Genomic DNA, 17178 nt, shown 5'->3' with positions numbered 1-17178 from the left:
TGTTATTAGTCAGTGTCACTATCAGTACCCCTTTTAGCACCAGATCTTTTGCAAAGGTTACTCATGATAGCTTTCAGTTTTATTATTTCTTTTTTAAATGTGAGATTCAGAAGGGGAAAGTTAGTAGGCCCAACAGTGCAACAAAGATAAAGTGATATCAGTATATATAAAGGCCTAGTAATTAGTAATGCAGGAGCCTTTTTAATGATATCATAATTGTTATTTGCTGTGAATCAACCTCTCTGGCACTGAAAATTAATTATTACAAATGTGGTCCGGAATTTTAAGGTCCCCCAACAGGCGGGCTGAGAGGGGGGAATAAAATTTAGTGGGAGGCGGGGGGGAGGGCAGTGGCAGTTCCCAACATCTTCCCGTCCCCGCTGCCATTTTACGCGGGGCAGCGGCAACAAGAAATGGCCTGCCTGCCCCAGGCCTAACAAGGCCCTTAGGTGGCCAATTAACTGCCACTTAAGGGCCTCCTCGTGCTGCCACTGGTGTTTTACCCGGGGTGGGGGCGGAGCACGACAGCGAAAGCCACCAGCTGCGGGGTTGCCCTCCTGTACCCCATGGAGGGCTGCCCCGAAGCCCCAACCACCCCACTGCACAGCACTCCATCCCCCATCCTCACCAACTGACCCCCCCCCCCCCCCCCCCCACTGCCCCCTTGCCTTGCCAGGGCCCGGCTGATTGTCCCCGGCGAGGCCCCAAAAGCTTACCTGTCTTCTAGGGCCGTCCTTCACCTTGCCTGTGCTGGCTGGGAACCCCTGTGGCACTGCTGGGACTAAGAGCTGCCGGCCTGCTGAATGGCCAGCAGCTCCATTAGGCGGGATTTCCTGCCTCAGGGAGGTGGAAGTCCCGCCGAAGATCAATTAAAGGCCTGGAGAGTGACAATTCCCAACATGGCTCCCCCAGTCCTGCGGAGATGGGCTCGCACCTGACTTTTCAGCCAGTGGGCATGACCTCCCGCTCAATGTAAACTTCCAGCCATAGAGTCTCACTCCTTCAGGCTTTGGATTTTCGGGGGAGATTTCAAAAATGTCAAATGTACCATTTTTTAAATCACTTTTCATAGGAATATAGGAACGGGAGTAGGCCATTTAACCCTTCAAGCATGCTCCATCATTCAATGAGATCATGGCTGATCTGCAACCTAACTCTGTATCCCGCCTTTGCCCTATATCCCTTTAAACCTTTTGCTAACAAAAATCTATCAAGCTCAGTTTTGAAATTAACAGTTTTTCTAGCATCATTTGCCATTTGTGGAAGAGTGTGCCAAACTTCTACCACCATTTAAGTGAATAAGTGTTTCCTAGTGCTGCATTTTACAAGCTCGGCGGCGTGCTTCAAAGATGGAGACCCGCATGCGCGGGCTTTACTCCGTGCAGCAGCAGCAATATTAAATGCGGCGGGTCATTTTACATGGTCAGGGCAGATCACTCTCCCCCCACCCGATGACGTGGAGGAGGCGGGCAGTCCATCTCCAGCAACGGTGTCAGGTGCCACTGCACAGGCACCAATGCCATTTATAAAGTGCTTTCAGCCCTTCAATTTAACTTAAATTTTTAAAGAAACATGAATGTAAAAAAATTAAAGTTGTCATGACCCTCTCCCACCACCCCCCCGCCCATGACCATCAAAATTTTTACTTGCCCTCCCCCCCCTCAAAAAAAGGTTACCTTGTGCTCCTCCCGACCTTCCCCCTCCCCCCCCACCAAATTTAATAAACTATGAACTTTACCCCTTCCTACCACCCCTAGACCAATCAAAAACGTTTGACCCTGCTTGCCCCTCCCTACCAGTGTTCAGCCTCGGATCTCCAAACGGACATCCGAAGGCATGGGAATGCCAGCCGCCACCACTAATATGGCATCGGGACCGACAGCGGGAGCAGGTAAGTATTTAATTCATTACTTTAAATATATTTACATATTTGAATTTTGATGCCGCCACCGAGCGGCAGGGGGGCCGCCCTGAGGCCTTGCCGCCGCCGGCAGTATGGGGCAGAGCCTTCCCGGGGTCGAGGCCCATGGCGGGCCTCTCCCGGAGGCATTTTCCGGGCCCCCCTGCCACAACCCCTAATGTCGGGGGGGTTGGTAAAATACAGCCCCTAATTTCAGTCTTGAAAGGTCTGGCTTAATTTTTTTGACTATGCCCTCAGTCCTAGACTCCCCAACTAGCAGAACTAGTTTCTCCCAATCTCTCGCTCAATTCAATCTTTCTTTCTCTCCCTTCATTTCTCTTTCTGTACCTGATTTGACTTTGAATTCGCCCTCCTTCTCAGTCCTTCCTGTGTTTAGTTCCCAATTAGTAAATCTCATTGATTAAAGATACAGTTGCTCACTCTGTTCACTCGGGTTCCAAATGCTCTGTTTCACTCGGTGCAACATCATCAACTCGCACTCTCAGCAACTTTCTGTTCACAAATCTTTTGAACATTAGGTGCCCTGCTACAACAAATTCTGGACAATATATATGTTTAAGAAGTTATCTTTACAAATATGTAAGTAATCACATCTTAAATGTTAATATAAATATATTGTTTGGAATCCCAAATCACTGCATTTTGCAAAGTATTCTTTTATTGCTGCGCATCTTCGTTAACATTGGGTTTTTGGGGGAGATTTTAAAAATTTCAAATCCACAAAACTATCTCTAATTCTGTCTTGTGCAAGTTGCCTCAGACAAGAGCACTGACTTCTCAACCTGCTATTGCAGGCTAGCAATTTAATTTCAGCATTTTGAATCTAAGATCTTAACCTGACATCTGGAAACATCCTAGCCGGGATGGTAAATATGCAAATTGCATTGTGCAATTGATTTGAATACCTGTTTCTGAATTTTAAGTCACTGCACTTCTATCACTCTTGACCCATTTTTACTGAAAGGACCCTGCAATACAAATGGAGTGGTTCAACAGGGCGATTGGATTAATCATATAAACAAGTGCCATAAATTTTTAATAGCGTTCTGTTTTTCATATTAGTTAAGCACTTAGAATTGCTCGATCACAAAAGGAGGCCATTTGGCTAATCACGCCTGTGCCAACTCTTTGAAAGAGCTATCCAATTAAACGCACTCTCCTACTCTTTCCACATTGCCGTCCAACTGTTACCCTTCAAGTATTTATCCAAGTCCCTTTTGAAAGTTACTATTCAAACTGCTTCAATCGCCCTTTGTCAGTGCATTCTGGATCACAGCAACTTGTGTTTTTTTTAAAAATTCTCATGATGCCTCAGGTAATTTTATCAATAGCTGTAAATCTCTGTTCTCTGGTTACCTTCTGCCACTGGAAACAGCTTCTCATTTACTGTATCAAAACCATTAGAGTTTGAACACCTCTATTAGTTCTCTTCATTTTCGCTGCTCTAAGGAGAACAATCTCAGCTTCTCAGCCTTTCCACATAACTGAAGCTCCCCATCCCTGGTACCACTCTAGTAAATCTCTTCTGCACCATTTCTAAAGCCTTGACATCCTCCATAAAACATGGTGCCTGTAATTGAGCACAATACTCCAGCCATGGCCTAACCAGTGTTTTATAAAGATTTGGTGTAATTTCCTTGCCTTCGCATTTTATGCCTATTAATAAAACCAATTATCTCATCTACTGTTTAACGGCCTTCTCAATTTGCCCTGCCCTCTTCAGAGATTTATGTATACACACCCCCAAGTTTCTCTGCTCCCGCACCCCATTAAAATTGTTCCATTTAATGTATATTGCCTTTCCTCATTCTTCCTACCAAAATGTATTGCTTCTCACTTAAGTTTAATCTGTGATGTGTCTGCCCATTTCACCAGTCTGTCGATGTCTTCCTGAAGTCTGTTACCATTCTCTTCATTGTTTACTACATTTCTGAGTTGCATGTCATCAGCAAACTTTGAAATAATGCCCCATAGATCCAAGTCATTAATATATGTCAAAAAGCACAGTGGTTCCAATGCTGACCCCTGGGGAATACCATTCCATCTTTCCTCCAGTCTGAAAAACAACTATTCGCCACTGGTATCTGTTTTTTGTCCCTTAGCCGATTTTGTGTCCTCACCGCAACTATTCCTTTAATCCCACGAGTTTTAATTTTTCTGACATGTACTTGGTCAAACTTTTGAAAGGCCATTTATATCAACCGTACTACCCTCATCTACCCTGTCCATTACTTTGTTAAAATACTCAGTCACGTTACTCAAACACAATTTGCCTTTAACAAATCTGTGCCGACTTTCATTTATTAGCCCATAATCTTCCAAGTACTTGTATCCCAAAGTTTTTGTGTCAAATTTTTCCAACCACTGAAACTAGGCTAACTGCCCTGTAGTTGCTGGGTTCATCCGCCTCCTTTTTTTGAATAAATATGCAACGTTTCCAATCCTTTGACAGCACCCCCATATCTAAGGAGGATTGTAAGATTGTGGCCAAAGCTTCTGCAATTTCCATCTTTGCTTTCCTTAGTAACCCAGGCTGCAGCCTTTCTGGACTGGGTGACTTTCATACATCTTAAGTTATGCCAATCTTTTAAGTACCTCCTTTTATCTATTTTTATCCTATCCAATATTGCTACTACTTTTTGTTTTACTGCTACATTGGCAGCATCCTATTCTCTAGTGAAGGCACATGCCACGTACTCATTTAGTACCTTAGCCATGTTCTCTGCTCCCCCAAGAAGATCTCCTTTTTGGATGCTATTCTGCCCCACCCATCCTTTGACTACCCTCTTAATATTTATATATGGATAAATGAATATTCACTTCTGAATATTAATGATTCATGTGAACAAATGGGGATAATTTTCCAAAAGGGTACTTCTGATGAAAAGCAGTGCTTGCAGAGAATGTTGGTTAGGAAACTGTAAACCTGCATTCCTTGATTTTCTATGCATTTAAATTAATGAGATTGTGATGATCTCCAAACCAACAGTCCCTACGGAGATTTCCTGAACATCGCATAATCAGCCTCATCAATTTGTAAATCCTTTTTTGTTGCACAGGATTCCAGGATTTTTTTTTTAACTGATGCTGTGGGAATTAAATTTTGCAATTACAACCATTTTCTGAGATCCACAATGCAGTGACTTGATACTACATAGCAGGTCACTTAATACTTACCATATCTTCACATGTAAAAATAACCCCGAGGGTTTTCGGAGTTCATTTTGGGAAATTATTAAATTTTATGACTTCTTGATGTATGGATGGAGTCTCCTTTAAATAATTTATTGCGCTTTGAAATAAAAACCTCGTGATATTTTTGTGGCATTGTAATGGTAAAATGTTCATTCACAGCTGTCTTACAGTACTTGAAAGATTTTACTCTAAAGCTTACATTTTCAAATTATTATGTTTGCTTTACTAGACCCTTCCAGCTGCATTGCGTGCCCTGAAGGGTCGGGTAGCTCGGCAGTGTCTCATACAGGAGCTAAGTCTACATGTTCAACAAAATCGAGCAATACTAGATCACCAACAATTTGACTACACAGTCAGAATGATGAACTGTGCATTACAGGTAAAGTTTTCTTTTAATTGTTACCCTATAATGACAAAATACTCTGGCAAGTTTTTTTTTAAATAGTCCTTTAAAGAAAGGAATTGTGCTATGTAATATTTTTGTTCAATTTTTAGTAAAGAACAGGAATAATTAAAATGTGTGAACCTACCCATAATGGAGCCACATAATCTTGGTCATCTTCAAAAATGTACTCAGTTGATACTTGTGAATTTTTAAAAAATCTTTTATTCAGCATTTCATATAATGGTTTAGTGTTGTATCTCTGCTGAGAGATATTTAGATGGTATAAATGCCATGTGATATTTTTAATAGACCAAGTCTATCATTCAGGTTAAGTTGGTTATAAAATGATGGAATAAGTGGACCTGGGTAGATGAGGAGAGTCAGGAAGGAGAGAGGAGAGATCGGTATGGTTGTGAATGTGGAAGAGCAGTGAAAGAGGAGGGGACCAGGTGGGAGGAGAGCTGGAGAAGGAGCAACAAAAGACAATGAAGAGGCATGTAGCATTGGGCCAGAGCCCATTTCTTCAAGGGAGACTGGAAGATGGGCAGAGAGCAGGAAGGGAAGAGGAGAAGATGGGTGGGGAATATTGGAAAAGAGGAGGAGGATGGGAAGACTTGGCTGGCACTGTGTCAGGGTCAGTTTTTCTCTGTGAGTGGGCAGCTGCACTGGACCAAGCCCCAATTCCAGGTATGGCAATAGAAACTGCACCACCATTCGAGCCTGCACCGCCATTCAAGACGATCATGGCTAATCATCCAAACTCAGTACCCTGTTCCTGCTTTCTCCCCGTATCCCTCGATCCCATTAGCCCCAAGAACTATATCTAACTCTTTCTTGAATATATTTAATGATTTGGCCTCAACTGCTTTCTGTGATAGAGAATTCCACAGGTTCACCACTCTCTTGGTGAAGAATTCCCTCCTCATCTCAGTCCTAAATGGCTTACCCTTTATCCTTAGACTGCTGTACACTGGGGAGACCAAAAGCAGATTGGGTGACTACTTTGAGGAACACCTCCTGTCAGTGCACAAACATGACCCCGAGCTTCCTGTGGCCTGCTATTTTAATGTCCATCTTGCTTTTACACGACATCACTGTCCTCGGCCTACTGCAGTGTTCCAATGCAAGCTTGAGGAACAGCACTTCATCTTTTGATTAGGCACTTTACAGCCTTCTGTACTCAGCACTGATTTCAGCAATTTCAGACTGTAATCTTGCCCCCATTTTGATTCCTCTTTGCATGTTTCAGCCTTAATCTTGTTTTTTGTTTTCAGACAGCAGCGGTTCATTATTCTGCCATTGACACCTCTGGACACATCTTTTGTTTCTTTGCTTGTCCCATTACTGCTAATTTTAGCTCTACCCACCAACTCTTTTGTCATTAGATGTCTCCTGTCTTCCGCCCTATTTCAGACCTTTCATTTTATTCTTTTTCCGTCTTACCCCATTTGACCTACTTAAAACCTATTATATATCTAACCTTTCCCAGTTCTTATGAATGGTCATTGACCTGAAATGTTAACTTTGTTTCTTTCTCTGCAGATGCTGCCAGACCTGCTGAGTATTTCCAGCATTTTCTGTTTTTATTACTAACTTTATGTGTTTCATATATGAGGACACCCAGATCTCTCTGTACCACAGCATTCTGTAGTCCCTCCCCATTTAAATAATATTTTGCTTTACTGTTCCTTCTACCAAGGTGGATAACCTCACATTTTTCCACATTATACTCCATCTGCCAAATGTTTTCCCACTCACTCTACCTAACAATATCCTTTTGCAGACTCTATGTCCTCACAACTTGCTTTCCCACCTATCTGTGTATCATTAGCCAAATTTGGCTACACTCTGTCCCTTCATCCAAGACAACATAGATTATACATAGTTGAGGTCCCAGCACAGATCCCTGTGGAACATCACCAGTTACAGTTTGCCGACCTGAAAAAGCCCCATTTATCCTGACTGTCTGTTTTCTCTTAGTTAGCCAATCCTCTATCCATGCCCCAACATCATGAGCTCTTGTCCAGTAAGCTTTTCTGTGGCACCTTATCAAATGCGTTTTGGAAACCCAATACACTGCATCAACTGGTAAAGGCCCTCAGCTATCAGGATTACCCGGAGAGCATTTTTTTTTAAATTTAGAAAAGCATATAGATTTGATTGAGGGGTTTAATATAACAAAAAGATTACAGTCAGATCAAGCGAATAGGCTATTCAGACTAGGTAGGTTAGAAAGGACCAGCAGGCTTAAGTATGTTATAAATACAAAAAACTAAGTTAGATGCGAGCAAGTATTTCTTACTGCAGAAAGCCTTTGTAATGTACCAGCATGTGCAGTGAGTGCAGATTCACTTCAAGAATTCAAAAAGAAGCTAGGTGAATTCCTGAGAGTTGCTAATGCACAGGCATTTGTAAGATAGGTTGGTCATTGGGAGTCACCTAATCTTCGTGGTCTGCTGGAGGTTGCCTGTTGTGTTTGGAGATCAAAGAGGCACTTCCCAGAGTAAATTGCATAATACATTTTCCCGCTCTGGTTGTTGCCCTTTTCAGAAGGTTATGTGGCTGTATTGGGGGTGGGGAGACAGAATGGTTGTGCAGAAGTTGCATTATGCGAGGCTGGAATGGGCTTGATGAACCAGCTGGTCTTTTCTTGTCCTTTTTTTATGTCTTTCCGACCAGTGAGGACTTCAGTTAGTACTAAGTAGATCAAATGAACTGTTTATAAAATATATAAAACAAACTGATAGAAATCAGTCTTATACAGTACATTTTATATACAAAGTGTGTGTAATATATCTTTATTTGGTAAAATATCTTCATTTTGTTCTGATATCCATTTTCCAGTTGACTTATTTTCTATTTTCTACTTTCATTATTTACCAATGTGAACCAGTTGTCAGTAGGGCAAATTAGGTACTGGAATGCATCCAGAAGGGATTGGATTGCAGCTTTGAAGAAGGTAGCCTAATTTAGTGTATGGGCTACAGTTTTGTCACCCTCAAAAGGGACATTGATATAGTCGTAAAACTACAAGAAAGAGTGATTCCAGGCTTAAGGGACCAAGACCTGGAGAAATATTCAGGTTACTGAACCTATTTTAATTGGAAAAGACAACAGTGGACAGGAAACAAGAGACAACTCTTTAGAATAATTAAATATAGAAATAAGCAAAGCATTTAACTTCAATAGTAACTGCTGAATTTAAGGATACAAATAAAAAATTCAAACTCTCGAGTGGATCAGACTATTTTGTTACCCAGTAAAATAATAATGTGCATAGTTGTCTGTCATATTTCACAGATCTAATTGATCTAGGCTAATATTGTAACAGCTAATGGATTAATGCTCACTGATACTAATGATTAATCCATTGCATATCTGCCCAACTATCAGTCTGTGGCTGCTTGCCCTGATCCCAAACTTCAACCTTTGTCTCTTCCAAAGCATGCTCACTCTACTGCATTCTCTTACCCAAACACAGCAAAGCACAATGCTCAGCTACCCATTGTCAATGAGACCAAACCAAGTCTGAAGGTAATCAGAGATTTTGAGCCCCAAATATAGCGTCAGTTCTGATAGGTGAGCAGAAAACAAATCTACAGAAAATGAGAGAAAGAAAAAAAACAGAATCTGATGGGCAGACCCGTATTAAGAGAAACAGAAAGGTGAAGACAAAGACAAGTCCGGAGCGAGAAAGCTATTTAGACACATTTAGATCACAGGCACTAAGATAGGCTGTAATAAATTTGCTGAGAGAAAGCTGACAGAGTGGAAGATCAAAGAAAGAGTAGGAGTGTAAGTGAGAAAGAATTAGAAAATGGGAGACTGAAAGGGAGACACTTATAGGAAGGGAAAAATTCAATTTGTTTTATTTTATACATGAGCTGTACCAGTGAGTGGAGTTGGGGTGGTTATAGATGAGATAACTTTATACACCAAAAAGATTTACACTTGTAAAACAGAAAATTATGGAAATATACAGCAGGTCCATCCCATCTGAAAAGAGAAAGGACAGGTTAATTTTTTGAGTGGAGATCCATCGCCAAAACTATTCTTTCTTCAGATCTTACATAGCTGCTAAGTATTTCCAGCATTTTGTTTATTTTTGTATGTTCAGTATTTCCAATTTTTGTTCTTATTTATCAAGTTCAGGCTTTATGCCCGTAAGTAATTGTGTAGTATATGGTAGATATTGTAATATATATCTTAAATGTAATGATTATTAGATTGTGCCTAAACAGCAAATATAAATTAGAAGGTGAACAATTGCAATGGCAACACACATTAGTTTATAAATGTCAGATGCTATTCTAGGGAGACTAATTGGACAGAGCCCATTTTTTCACCTTTTTTTCCCCACTCTAGGGGTTAATAATCTATTAAAGCTTATGACAAAAACTGAAGCTGAGATTTGGGAAATACCACTAGTTCTGTGAAATGCCTTTCACTTTGGCCATATCTGTCACCAAATCTCTCTCCTGCATTGTGGGTTCATCCTAGTGCCTCCCCACTGTTTGGAAACCTGTGCCCATGCATACCAATCTGTAAAATTCAGAAAAGCTACTAAACTCTAAAGTTCCCTCAGCCCTGAAAAGAGCATGTACTGTACAACTGAAAAATAGCCTTGAATAAGGATCTTTAGCCTTCTCAAAAGCAGCCTTCAGAGTGGCAACTGATGCAGGTCACCCAGATGTAGCAAAAGTGCACTGAACAGACAGGATTTATAGAGCTTAATGTGTTACACATGTCACTATCGCTCCAAATAACCAAAGCCAGGCAACATTGAGCATTTAAATTCTGTATACTTTCTAATTTCTGAATAGTAAGCTTTTACAGATCCTTAAAATTGTCATTTTTTTTACGAGTAGAGATGTCAGAAGTGCAGGTTATTCACACAGGGTCATATTCCTGAAATGGGATTGACTGATATGTATTGAAATTTTACTGACTTTTGATATCAAGTAATTGAAAAATGTGTTTGCAGATTATTTCTAAGAGACTAGTCTTTGCTGATCCTTAAAGTGACACTTTAGAGGTAGTTAGCCGACAGAAAAGTCAAACACTTGTAGTTGACCCACAACCTATATATTTTTCATACTTGCACTGCTTTGGGTTTCATTTTTTTTTGCAACATTAATTTTTTTAAATGCTCATTTGGTAGTAAGATCTTGTCAGTCTCTCTATCCCTGCTCCATGGAAATGTATTTCCTCCCACTACATTTCCTTGACTGTAAAGTGCTTCGAGATGCCCAGCCGTCATGAAAGGAGCTACATATAAATGGCAACGACTTTTTTTTTTATCCTTGTAGTATTGTGAGTTGCACAGAGACTGAGACTAATGCAAGGCAATATGGAAATACCTCTGAACTGATGAGAGAGTTTGTGTATAAGCTTTAACAAAAAGCAATTACTTGTGGCGAAATGCTCCAGGCTTTGAAGTGCATTTTTTTTAACCATTTGGTTAATAGACGACATTAGTAATTTAAGTTGCCTACAAAGTCTCAAAAAAACAAACCGGGACAGAATTTGATTTTGTTTCTTAGGTGCAAAACAGAAGCAAAATGGTCCAATTTTTACAGGGCTGCATTCCGTGCCCCAAGGCCAACTGAAATTACTCTGATAAAGCACATACTTTTCCCACTTTGATAACTATTCAACACTAGGAGTCTGTCGATCTACAGGTTTACAGACCCTTCTAATACACCCAGCCTCAGCATTCACTACAAGGGCATTTCTACACTAATTCTGATGAAAGGTTATCGACCTGAAGCATTAACTCTGTTACTCTCTCCACAAATGCTGCTTGACCTGCTGAGTATTTCCAGCATTTTCTATTTGTATTTGGCATTGCCACGCTATCTTGCTTGTTCCAGACATTGCTTAATTGTTTCAAAATACTATGGCTTAATACTATATTTATAAACTATTAAAATTGTACACAGTTAGAACATGTCCATCGACCTCATATACAAACCAAAGCATTGGAAGTATTACGCTAACAAACTCCATTAAATTATGCTGTTACCTTGATTAATATTTTCCATTCTGGTTTATTATATTCAGCTACCTACTCTGACCTACTAAAGGCCACCTTTGTTGCTGCTGTTGTCAGAGCCAGCCCTAATTGGCGGAGAGGAAACTGGCAGGCTGCCTCAGGTGCCCACAACTCACCAGAATTATTCAGATGAGGCCTGAGGTGCAGTTTCGAACCAGCCTTGGGCCTCTGACGTCTGGCACATGTTGTGGGTGTGTCAACCATTTATGAGCCTATATATGAGCCTAAAGGAATTTTACCTCTGCTCTCGCTTTCATTTGTCACGTGCACACGATGTCACAAAACCGAACACACAGTGATGAAGTGGTGTTTTGATGGGTTTTAGCTTAGATTAAAGATATCAAAAAAGTGCAGAGATTTTATTTTACTGTAATCAATTACTTCGAATATTATTTTAGTCTGAAGGAAAACTATCCAGGAATTTTGCAGTTACCATTGACTTGACTGAGGGCAAACTTTTCACGGTTTTGGCGACAGCATAGGCGGAGCAGCGCAAAAGTCTCAGGCAATTATGGCACAGCATGAGCAATGACATAACTCCCTTACGCCAGAATTTCCTGGAAATTTTGTGCTAGAAAACAACTCCAACACCATAGTGCTAGTCTCCAGGAAATTCTGGAATAATGAAGTGAAAGGATTGTCTTGGGAAGGCTCAGCCCCCTATCTGTCCATTGGCCATACTTGGACCAGTTCCTGGCTAGCCAGCACAATGTTGACCTGGAAGTACTGCAGCAGAATTGATAGGTGCCGTTCCACTGTCCCATATTCAACACCCCGAAGGAACTGCTCCATAACAAATGTGAAGGCCAATAACCACATGAAGAAATTTGAGCAAAGGTAATTTAATGACTTGAGAGTCCTTTGGCCTCAACAATTGTTAGGTGGTTGCAATTGGCCTCAGCACTTGTGCACAAGGCAGGGGAAGGGTGGTGGGGGGGGGGGGGGGCGGTATAATTAATGAGATTTGCTAGTCCTAACAGCTATCTAGTAATCTGTGCTGGTGTCCACATGTGGATGACAGGTGAGGACAAGGTGGGCCCTCCCACAGTTTAAAAGAAACTGCTGACTCTTGCTGTCTCACACGAAGAAATGGCACGTTGATGAGGTACAGGAGGAATCTTATCACCTTTAGGAGAGAAGCAGGAAAGGTCAATAGAAGAATTTCCGTGTAAAACTAAATGGCAAGAGGTTCTTTTATAAATGGAAGTCCTAAAGTGATGCATGAATAATTATTGTAGATGACTTAAAATAGACAAAAAGCCAGAGGGTGGTGGTTAATACAGCATTTATACAGCTCCTTATCAAATCTCTCAGAAACAGCCCATAATGCTTAATATAAAATGTAATAACTTCATGGCAACCAAGATCCAATAAACAGTAGTGAGGTGCATAGCCATGTTCATGTCAATCAATGATCTTGGCACCTCACTGATGACTTAATTGGTCAGCTGTCTGGTTACTTTCCTGGTGCAATTTACTTAAGCTTCACTCAGCTTCCTGTAACAAACTCTGGTACTGATATAGAAGCAGCCCCAGAGATGACATGAGGAGCATGAAGATGTTCCATGACCCCTGTCACACCTTAGTGACTGAAGCAAATGCCAGTGGAGGAGGGAGTGAATATTTAAGGTGGTAAATGGGGTGCTGATCAAGCGGGCTGCTTTGTGCTGAATGATTGCCAGCTTCTTGAGTGTTGTTCAAGCTGTACTCATCCACACAAGTGGAGAGTACTCCATCATACTCCTGACTTGTCCCTTGTACAGGGAATCACATGTGATTCTGCAATTGGACAGTACTTACTGAACAATCCTAGCATGCTAAGAATTACAGAGACAACCAATTTAAAGATTATCAGTCGGACTCACAATGTGGCTCACTTACGTTTGCTAGAAGCTACATGTATTCATGTTCAGGGACCTGTCCTCTGCAGGCAAAAGGAACATGTCCAGGCGTTCTGCCTTTTTTGAATTAAACAAAGTGTGGGAGACAGAAAGCTGAGGCTGAAGCATTTGCAACAATCTTCAGCCAGAAGTGCCGAGTTGATGATCCATCTCAGCCCCTTCCTAAATCCCCAGCATCACAGATGCCAGACTTCAGCCAGTTCACTCCGTGTGATATCAAGAAACGACTGAAGGCTCTGGATACTGCAAAGGCTATGGGCCCTGACAATATTCCGGCAATAGTATTGAAGACATGTGCTCCAGAACTTGCTGCTCCCCTAGCCAAGCTGTTCCAATACAGCTACAACACTGCCATCTACCCAGCTATGTGGAAACTTGCCCAGGTATGTTCTGTACACAAAAAGCAGGACAAGTCCAAAGCGGCCAGTTACCTCCCCCTCAGTCTACTCTCAATCATCAGTAAAGTGATGGAAGGTGTCATCAACAGTATCATCAAGCAGCACTTGCTTAGCAATAACCTGCTCAGTGACGCTCAGTTTGGGTTCCGCCAGGGCCACTCAGCTTCTGACCTCATTACAGCCTTGTTTCAAACTTGGGCAAAAGAGCTGAACTCAAGAAGTGAGGTGAGAGTGACTACCCTTGACATCAAGGCAGCATTTGATCGAGTATGGCATCAAGGAGCCCCAGCAAAACTGAAGTCAGGGGGAAAACTCTCTGCTGGTTGGAGTCCTACCTAACGCAAAGGATGGTTGTGGTTGTTGGAGGTCAATCATCTGAGCTCCAGGACATCACTGCAGGAGTTTTTCAGGAGAGTGGCCTAGGCCCAACCATCTTCAGCTGCTTCATCAATGACCTTCCTTCAATCATAAGGTCAGAAGTGGGGATGTTCACTGATGATTGCACAATGTTCAGCACCATTCATGACTCGTCAGATAGTGAAGCAGTCCATGCCCGCATGCAAGAAGACCTGGACAACATTCAGGCTTGGGCTGATAAGTGGCAAGTACCATTCGTGCCAAGCAACAGCGAGGCAATGACCATCTCCATTACGAGAGAATCTTAACCATCTTCCTTTGACGTTCATTGGCATTATTATTGCCAATTCCCCAATCCCCAATCATCATCATCATCATCATCATCCTGGGGGTTACCATTAACCAGAAACTTAACTGGACTAGCCAAAGAAATATTATGGCTCCAAGCGCAGGTCAGAGGCTGGGAATTCTACGCCTCCTGACTCCCCAAAGCCTGTTCAGCATATACAAGTGTTATGAAGATGCTTCTATATTTTTGTTCTAAGTATTTTTTTGAGGGCCCATATTTAAATTGTGGAGATGGAGTCATTGGAATGCTGAAGATTTCATAAATGCTGGACTTTGCTTTGTTGTTGACTGTTCACTGAAAGGACACAGAGATGTTGTTTGAAAACAACCTTTGCTGGAAATCATGTGCTTTGGGCTCAGTAAACAACAGAAACCTTGGTGACCTGGGGAAGATGTTTATAGAGAAGCCACATGTCAAGGTTTATGGAGGTCAGGAAGTTGACTTTCAGTTGGAGTGTGAACTGTTTTGAAGACAGTTGGGGTAGCCTGCCAAGGAAAAAAGAAACACCAGCTCATCTCTTTCTCTACCTCTTTGGAAGAAACCCTGCAAAGATCCAATGTGGGAAAGCTAAAATCCCTGGTGCTGCATCTCTCCTGAGAAGCTGAAAAACCCTGCAATTCAGGTGTGTGTTGGCTGAAACTCCTGATGCCACATGTTTCCTGGAAAGCCTACCAGACAATTTCTCAACATCTCCAGAACGGATTGCTTCTGAAAAGATCCCAGTGACCTGTCTCCGTATACCCAGATGCCAGACCAAAAGGGGCAACTGACTTCCTTCCATATCTTCTCTTTTTTTCAAGAATTAGCAAGTATCTGGCCAAAGTATTTTTTTTGTCCTTTTTTGTAACAGCCTCTGCTGAGAGAATTCCTGTATTATTTTTTGTGTGTGTGGAATTTAAAAGGGAAATTTCACTATTCAATCTGTGTGTTAATGCTTTGCTTTGTTACTGGATAAGTCTTGTTTGATAATAAACTGATAATTTTGCTGTTTATTAAGGAAACCTGGTTGGTGTATTTTATTCTGGGATAAAGAGTAGCGCATATGATTGACTGAATTGGTAATGGGGTAAACATTTTTTAAATATATGTTGTGACCTGCAGAGAACTGGGACTAGAAATGACAGTGCACTCCTCCCACCCCGGTTGTAACACAAGGGACAAGTCAGGAGTGTGATGGAATACTCTCCAATCGCCTGGATGACGTCAGCTCCCAACAAAACTGAAGAAGCTTGACACCATCCAGGACAAAGCAGCCCACTTGATTGGCACGCCATCCACCACCTTAAACATTAATTCTCACCATCACTGACGCACAGTAGCAGCAGAGTGTACCATCTGTAAGATGGACTGCAGCAGCTCACCAAGGCTGCTTCAACAGCACCTTCCTAACCTGCGACCTTTACCCCCCAGATGAAGAAGGGCAGCAGATGCATGAGAACACCACCACCTGCAAGTTCCCTTCAAATTCTCACACCATCCTGACTTGGAACTATATCGCTGTTCCTTCATTGTCGCTCGGTCAAAATCCTGGCAAACTCTTCCAAGCAGCACTATAGGTGGTTCAAGAAGATGGCTCACCTCTACCTTCAGGAGGGCAACAGGGATGGGCAATAAATGCTGGCCTTGCCAGCAACGTCCGCATCCCATGAATGAACATAAAGAAATTTTTAAAAGATCACTAGAAAACAACAGAATAGTAGAGATGCCACCCACTCTTTGTTATGCTCACCTATAAACCACTGTTTTCTTCACACAGCAGCAATGGTTTTGCTCCCAAAATGTACTTTCCATGCCATCAGTTCATTGCTTTAAGAATTCTTAACATCAGCACTTACTGATCTGTACGTTCAGTTGCATTTTACACATTCTTTAAATAGTGAAATGGACTATTGACTTGTTTTAAACATGCAGGCACTGCACTGGTCACCATTTAGCTATTTTCATAGTGAGTTGTAAATGTGGGAAATACAACAACTCTGTTTCATTGCATTCATTCTAGCAATGCAATTTATGACTAGTTCTCTAAATATTTTTCCCTCCTCCAATTTTCTTACAGTTGTTTTCCACTGTGCTGTGCTGAAGTATATGACTCATGCTGAGGCATGGTTTATTGAGGACTGTGTAGCATACTGTGCCCAAAGAATCTTCTAACATGTGAACCTAAATAGTGAATATTAGCAGGCGATTTCACGGAGGGGATGTAGGCCGTCTGGGCTATGGCAAGTTTTGTCTTTCAACGACCGTTGTTTCTTTACACTTGCAGTAGTAGGTGCATATCAGCAACAGGAATGGCAGACTTTTCTGATCTACGTGGCTCATTACCTTGCCAAGAAAGTCAGCTATAAATGGAACAAAACATATAGCTTCATATCAAGTTATATTCAAAATTTAAGTATTGCTATAATTGCTTTTTTTAAAAATTAATTTTCTCCTCTCTGATAGATTACCCAAAGAAACAAATGAGATTTGGGTGTGATTTATTTTTATGGATGTATTCCTATGGCATCAGTCAGTCAGAATTTTAATCATCTCATTTGGATGAATGATAGCTGCAGTATTTTAAATTGATTTTGAACTTTCATTGAGTAAAATACGAAAGAAATATGAACATTATACA

The 17178-nt window shown here is 41.5% G+C and overlaps 1 protein-coding gene across 2 annotated transcripts in view; it reads left to right on the top strand.

Annotated features, from left to right (window-relative positions):
- sbf2 (SET binding factor 2) overlaps positions 1-17178 on the top strand; it is a 743327-nt gene that overhangs the window by 491814 nt on the left and 234335 nt on the right. For both annotated transcript variants that reach the window (XM_068046388.1, XM_068046387.1), the window contains exon 16: positions 5346-5495. In XM_068046388.1, the coding sequence (XP_067902489.1) occupies positions 5346-5495 (150 nt within the window). The remainder of the gene's footprint in view (positions 1-5345; positions 5496-17178) is intronic.

The sequence above is a fragment of the Heterodontus francisci genome, chromosome 14, assembly GCF_036365525.1.
Source record: "Heterodontus francisci isolate sHetFra1 chromosome 14, sHetFra1.hap1, whole genome shotgun sequence".
Lineage (NCBI taxonomy): Eukaryota > Metazoa > Chordata > Chondrichthyes > Heterodontiformes > Heterodontidae > Heterodontus > Heterodontus francisci.
The sequence above is the reverse complement of the archived record's forward strand: the minus strand, read 5'-3'. Positions and strand labels throughout refer to the sequence as shown.